At 39.1% G+C, this 7,078-nt stretch overlaps 1 protein-coding gene across 1 annotated transcript; it reads right to left on the bottom strand.

The window, feature by feature from the left end:
• Nucleotides 1-853: 853 nt before the first annotated feature.
• On the bottom strand, nt 854-6,872 carry LOC311488878 (SLAM family member 5-like; the record flags this gene model as incomplete). Its single annotated transcript, XM_084545740.1, has 5 exons — nt 854-871; nt 1,966-2,009; nt 3,081-3,365; nt 3,450-3,755; nt 6,824-6,872. The coding sequence occupies 5 exons, from the start codon at nt 6,870-6,872 to the stop codon at nt 854-856; spliced, it is 702 nt and encodes a 233-aa protein (XP_084401866.1).
• Nucleotides 6,873-7,078: the final 206 nt, after the last annotated feature.

Here is a 7,078-nt window from a genome sequence, read left to right as displayed (position 1 = left end):
ACAACATACACATTATTATTTTCCACTGTCTTTAAATCGAAGTTGTGGCGATATTGCCATCTATAAAAAGCATTTTTCTCAACTGTCTTTCGACGTCGACGGCTCCTCCATCTTGAGTTTTGATTTGAACCTTTTTCTTGTCAAGAAAAAAACTACACAGGCAATTGGATGATAGTGTCATCTAGTGGACAAACGAATGAACTACTTGTCAAATTAATAGGCTGTCATAAACAAGTCGCATTGTTTGCATGATAAAATGTAATCAGGTAATCCCCAACAATGTAACTGTAATCTGATTACACAATTTTTGTATTGTAATCTGGGCTGATTATAGTTACTTGATTTTTGTAATCTGATTACGTAATCCAGATTACATGTAATCCATTACTACCCAACCCTGCTAATGGCTCTAAGCATTACAGTGGCCAAGAGGTGCAAACCAACATTACAAAAAGTGAAACACTTTTGCAAAGCTTGAGACAAATTTACATTTTAGAAAACATTTTTACATATCATAAAACAACATTACATTGCCATAATACAAGTCCTGAAACAAATTTACATTTCAGAAAACAAATGAACAAGATGCAAAACACTTTTACAAACTCTGACACAAATTTACAAGTAGCGAAACACTTTTGCAATTCCCAAAACAAATTTACAAATATCATCCATCAACTGGAAAGGGAATGTACCAACTCTGGGGTTGAACAGGAAGCGGTAACAGGAGCGGCCTCTGTACATGAGGGCCCTGGCCTTTTGCATACAGGCTCTCTGGCAGATTCTTGTCTTTAGCCTTCATGGATCCTTTGGGTCCAGTATGAGGCCCAACCATCATCTGCTGAACGCTGATTCAGATGGTGGTTTCATCCTTGAAGAAAAAAAAATGACAAACATTTTTAGCAAGGGTTCAATCATCTGCATCCTTCAGAAACTAAACTTTTCTGTGAGCATGACAACAAAAGACATTCATTCATTCATTCATCTTCCGTAACCGCTTATTCCTTTTCGCAGGGTCTGCTGGAGCCTATCCCAGCTGTCATCGGGCGAGAGGCGGGGTACACCCTGGAAGCTGGAGTACCTGGAGAGAACCCACGCAGACACAGGGAGAACATGCAAACTCCACACAGAATGGCCCAGTCAGCCGATGGAGGCATCAGTGCAACAAAAGACAATGAATGCAGATTTGACCTGAGTCTTATGCTCACATTATTCTTGGTTTTGATACCAATGAGCAGTAATTTATTTCTGTTTTTGTTTTCATTGTGTAATAGTATGCAGTAGTTTAGGTTACAGCGAAAAAAACAAACAGTATATGAACGATGCGTCTTCACTTCATCCCGGTGGTCAAACTGAAGCTAGAATCCTGAGGATACAGGCGGCGCCATCTTGTAAGAGTCTACCCACACTTCCTATAGACTCACTGGTGGATGATTTGTTTGGTTAATACTACGCTCTGCTCTACCTCCACCAGTTACAAAGAAATGTTGTATTATACACTGTACTTATTATTTTCCTACTCTCACGGTCCTACGGGACCCTTTCATGAAGCAGTTGGCATGGCAACTGGTATGCATCATGTCACACCCTGTTTTTATAGCATCGAATAACTAACTAAAATGAAACTTGTCAAAAAACTGACATTTGTACTTTCATCAACATTGTATTAAAATATAATGAAATGAAAGAAATCATCCTTGAAAAAATTATTTGACGTATATGTTAGTGTTTGTCCCAAGTCCCATTCACTAACATGGAGATGAAGCTTGACCTATACTGCAGCCAGTCAGCAGGGGGAGCTCTACTTACTTTGGCTTCACTTCAGAGGAGCTGCATACAATCCTCACCAAAAAAATCAGGAATTAATCAGTGACTTGTGTGAGGATTGTCCAACAGATACCCTCAAATCAAAGCTCAACTGTAAAAAATAACCAACATCTTAAATTCTGAAAACTTGACACTTACCTCAGGAACCACATACACTGTATTTTCTACGTTCTCTCTGCCATCTGCAGGACAGAGATGAAGAAATTAAATGAATGGTGATTAGGTTTAAATGTATTTTTTCTTTACAGACTGCAGCCATTTCAATTAGTTTACTGCATTTTTTTTCACCCTCACATTTCTTAAGCTGTTTCTACATTGAGTCCAAATTTAATGTATAAATAATTCTAATCTCACACAGACACACACTATAAAGTCTCCATATGTGATGTTTTATAATGTAGGTGATCACAAGTGAAGGATTCTGAGAATGAATGAGCTTAAAGCAGCACATAGACTAGAGACTCTAAAACACAGGTGCTTGTCTGAACATTTGCTGTTTCTAAAGAACAGCTGTCAACTATCATGAATACTATATACAGAAGGGTTCAGCATTATTAATGAGTAAGGCAGGAGATAAAACAGACTCATCTTTCTAGTTTGTAATTCAAGATATAATAAACATTTGGACTTACATTTTCCTCTCTTATGATGATAATAACATGCAGCAAGAATTATAAAGATGACAACAACAACTATCACACGACTGATGACAATAATATGGAGGTGGTTGGTTTCAGAGTCTGCACAGAAAAACAAAAAACAGATTAGAAAATGATGCCTGGTTTCAGTCACTCAACATTGTTTAGCGTGTACTAGTGTAGCATCGTGTCTTGGAGGATTAAACCTTTAACCAACTATGTCCTAGAAATTAGATTTAAACAGTAAACTGTTTTCCCAGTTACTCTGTGGTGATGAACAGAAACATAGATCTTTTGTCCAGAGGTGAACAGTTTAAGTCTGTACTCACTACAAGTGGGTATTATATTACAAGACTGAATATTTTTGCAGAAAACCCAAACAAAACACAGAGACAGTGGACAATTTACTGATAGGTTCTGTGTCTAAATGTCTTGACAGATACCTTTATTTAAATTTAAAATGAGTTTAATGTAAATTTACATTTTTAGGAGACAAAATTAGAGAACAAATTTCTTTTTTGCAATAAAGGAGAATCAATTGAACCCTAATAAGAATAGCCAAACCTGAAATGTAAAACTACTAGTTACTTAATTTATTTATTTATTCAGTCTTACCAGCATGTAGGGAACACAAATCCTGAATCTTTGTGGTATTCTTTGTCCAGCTGACTTGATTGCTATGGTTACAGATGATTGTGTCATTCAACAGGTAGACACGGAGGGAAGCTCCAGAGTTGGTGACCTTTGATTGCTCTCCTCCCTCCTGAGAGCAGGTTTTGGTGTCACATCTGAAAGTGCTGCTGATGTCTGAGTCCTCTGTGCTGCAGGTCACAGTGAGGTTACAGGAGTCTGAGCTGATGGACACAGAGTTTGTATTCAGATCAACTGGAGACACTGGATCTGATGGAGGAAAGTAGGTGGAGGAGGTTTAGAAACATGACAGCAGATGTTCTCTGTCAGTGTCTGAAATGTTAAGAAACCTACCTTGAACTGTGACCATGTATTCAGCTATTGTTTGTTCTTTATCCCCTGTCATTTGTGCTGTATAAACTCCACTGTCTGCATCTTGTAGATTCTTCAGTTTCACTGAGTAATTTCCCACAGAGAACTCAACCCTTCCAGTGTAACCTTCAGAGACTCTTGGTCTTCCACCAGGTGAATATCCTACTAAAAAATTGCTTGTATTAAATTTCCAGACAAGAAAGTCAAATTCCTTTGGATCATTATCCATGACTTCCAGAAGTACATCATCTCCTCTCTTCACAAACACAGGAGTCACAGCACTGGACCCTGTAAAACAGTAGATACATATGAAAGATACAATGAAATTAAAGATTAATCAATCAATCTCATTTTTAGTAGAAAATTTCTTTACTTGCTTTAACTCAGTGTGTATTTTTGAGAAGTGACAGTGAAAGGAAGAGGTCAGTAAAAGTCTTCATATAATGAGTCTTTTCCATCTGTCCATTCTTTCTCCTCTGAAAACCTCTGGACTTTCTACAGTCTTCTTCTCTATCTGTGAATCTTTCATTCTTTCTTTCTACAAGTCACCACGGGAAAAACCAAATTGATGCAACTGAACGATTAAGACAAACTTAAAATTGTCTCAGTGTACTGTGTATTATTATCCCATGTCTTTATTATAATCAAAATCTTCTTTATATAGTTTTGTCAGTTTATCTTTTTTAGCTGAAATAGTTCAATGAAAAATTCTTCACCATCACCAACCACTGATGTGTCTGTTGCTTTTATTTTCTTCCTTTTTATTCCATCATTTGTTACAACAGAGCTCACAGACGTATGACTCATCTTTAAATTATGTGTCAGCTACAAAGAAACATGCAAACAAACAGTAACCACGTCAGTTTGTCCAACTTCTGCTTTACAGCAGACAAGTGAAGAAATGCAGACAGGAGAAGTAAATGACATTGACCATCTTGTGACAATTCAATGTTCTGCTGTGAAACTTTTGGACCTGGCATTCATTCATGTGGATGCTACTTAGACATGTAGCACCCACCTAGACCAGACCAGGCACCCCCACCCCATAGCAATGACACAGACACACACACAAAAACACTTGAAGAACAGCAAAAGTGTTGACCTGGCCAGCGTTGTTAGAGAATAATTTGACTTCCCTATAGATAGTTTGTGTAGATTACTGCTGGCGTCAGTTATCTGCCCTATTTTCTCTCTGAGGAACATGCTAAGACCATGGTCCTCTTTGGCGTCTTCAATCTCACTCTCTGGAGGACACTTTGCATTACAAACATAGCTGTAGAGTTAGATGATAACGTCCTCCGTCACTGGAGGATAGTTTGTATTTCCTAGCTGGTGTGAATCCTAGTCTTCATGTTTATGTACTATAGCCAATTGGATGTTAACACATCTCCCGTTTGCTGCCTCGGCCTTGCTTGCTAGTATAAGAATCTGAGCTTTACTGTTTGTCCCTCAGAACTGAGGTGGACTCATGCACTTATGTTGTGATGATGAATCTTCTGTTCTCCTTGTACGGGCCTAAATAAACTCCTTCAGCATAAGACATACAGGACTCTGGTACTTCTTCTTCTTCATAGGCATCACCACAAATTCCTCCCCAACAAGCGTATTCTACCAATATACTCTGATAGGTTTGTCAATAAAGTTGGGAGAAGGAACTAATTGATGTACCTGCATGACACCAAAAGTTCAGCTATTGCAAAAATAATAAATATATAAATAATATATATAAACAAATATATCAAATATTATCTTGCTGCCGCCTGCCTTGAGTTTGACATGTATGAGATAAATGCAATCTCCCGCACAAAATACCAACTGCTGCACACACACACAGAAGACGATTGAAGTTTTTGTCTCAGACTGAGACCTCATTTATGAGTGTTTCACATCTGGATTGTTGTTTAATACGATTAGTTTAACAACAGTGACTCTAACTGTAATTCCTAGCAGAACTGTAGTCATGGTTTAAAAGGGATCAGAGTGTCCTGTTCTCCTAGACAGAGCTAGCCCTACCCATGTTATCTTGTGAATAAATAAAAATGGACGAAACCTGTAAAACGTCGCCCGTATTATTCTTAAAGAGGCCGTTGTCATCATGGCAGTGCCTGACTCCACCTTGGTCCTGGCTAATTCAAAAGTTAAGTATATAATATACCGTAAATTCCGGACTATAAGCCGCTACTTTTGTCACTTGCTGTGGACCCTGCGGTTTATACAACGGCGGATGGACTTTTACAGCTAACGGTCACCAGGGGCGCACTATCATGTCATAGACGCGTTGACACAGCGCGAGGGGGCGTACGGACCTATTACGTCCTTGCGGACCCCCGTGCGTCCTACGCAAGGGCCAGACGTGCACCTCCCAAAAATCCTCGACGCGCGTCATGCTGCATTTTCTGGACACCTCCATGTCAGCTCGTCTGCATAAGTGCTTCACTGATTTATGTCTGGATTTCTAAACTCCAATAGTCCAAAAATATCAGAACATTAGACAGAAAGCACACTGAAGAGCCCTGTTTCATGTTAGCCGAGTGAGCAGCTAGCTTGAAATCCACTCGACAGTTAAACACATAACGCACGGTCGGTCAATGACACTTTTTAAAACACAGAAAGTTGCATATGAACCTACAGTCTATGATATGAACACATATAAACCGTCTCTAATGTTTTATGTCAACGAACTTACCGAAAAAAACTGTTCGATACGTGCCGTGCTTGCTTCCCTGCAGTCTTCTTCTTCTTCTTCTTCTTCTGTTGAGTTTTGAAGTAGAAGGTCCCGCCCTTTTCGCCTCTGATTGGCTAGAAGGGCTCTCACCCGATTGGTTGTATACATTTATTTTTTTCATCTAGTTGGTTTGTGGTCGAGTGCAACCTAGACCTATTTTAAACTCGTTTCACGCTAGAGGTCGCCCCTTAGACCTACCGTCAACCCCCAGGTTGATGAAATGTTTGCAGGGTTCTGTCCCGACAATCCCCTCCGTGGTAGAAGAAACCCTTACGGTAATTAAACATTAAAACAACAGCGGTTTATAGTCGGGTGCGGCTTATAGGCCTATATGGCACAATCTGTAGTTTCCCCCAAATTTAGCTGGTGCGGCTTATATTCAGGTGCGCCTTATAGTCCGGAAAATACGGTCGTACTCCTGGCAGTACAAAGAGTAATTTAAAATGCCGCTAATACCTTCATGTTACAATATACTAAATTTTAGTCAATTCACTCAAGAATGCATGCAAGGCTCAAGATAAACACGAAAAGCAAATACAGCAACTAATTTGTAGTTGTTTACTTTCAATCACTGAAAGAGTGCTACAGTACAAAAAGAAAACAATATTTATGAGGACAAAAACGTTTTTACCTTGTAGTAGAGGGAACAACAGCAAAAAAGCGAGAAGAACATGAGTCATTGTTCTGACACTTGGGTACAAAAAATGAGAAGCAGGAACTGAAGTAAAACGTCCTGTGGGTGGAAATCATTTCCACATATCAACGCCTCTACGTCACTCTGAACTGCACTATTCACTCTATGTTTTTGTTCTGTACTACTACCTCATTGTGTATTAGTATAAGTACCAATGTGTATTTACATCATCTGTGGGTTTGCATCCCTGAC

This window comes from Chelon labrosus (genome assembly GCF_963514085.1).
Source record: "Chelon labrosus genome assembly, chromosome: 6".
Taxonomy (NCBI): Eukaryota; Metazoa; Chordata; class Actinopteri; order Mugiliformes; family Mugilidae; genus Chelon; species Chelon labrosus.
The sequence above is the reverse complement of the archived record's forward strand: the minus strand, read 5'-3'. Positions and strand labels throughout refer to the sequence as shown.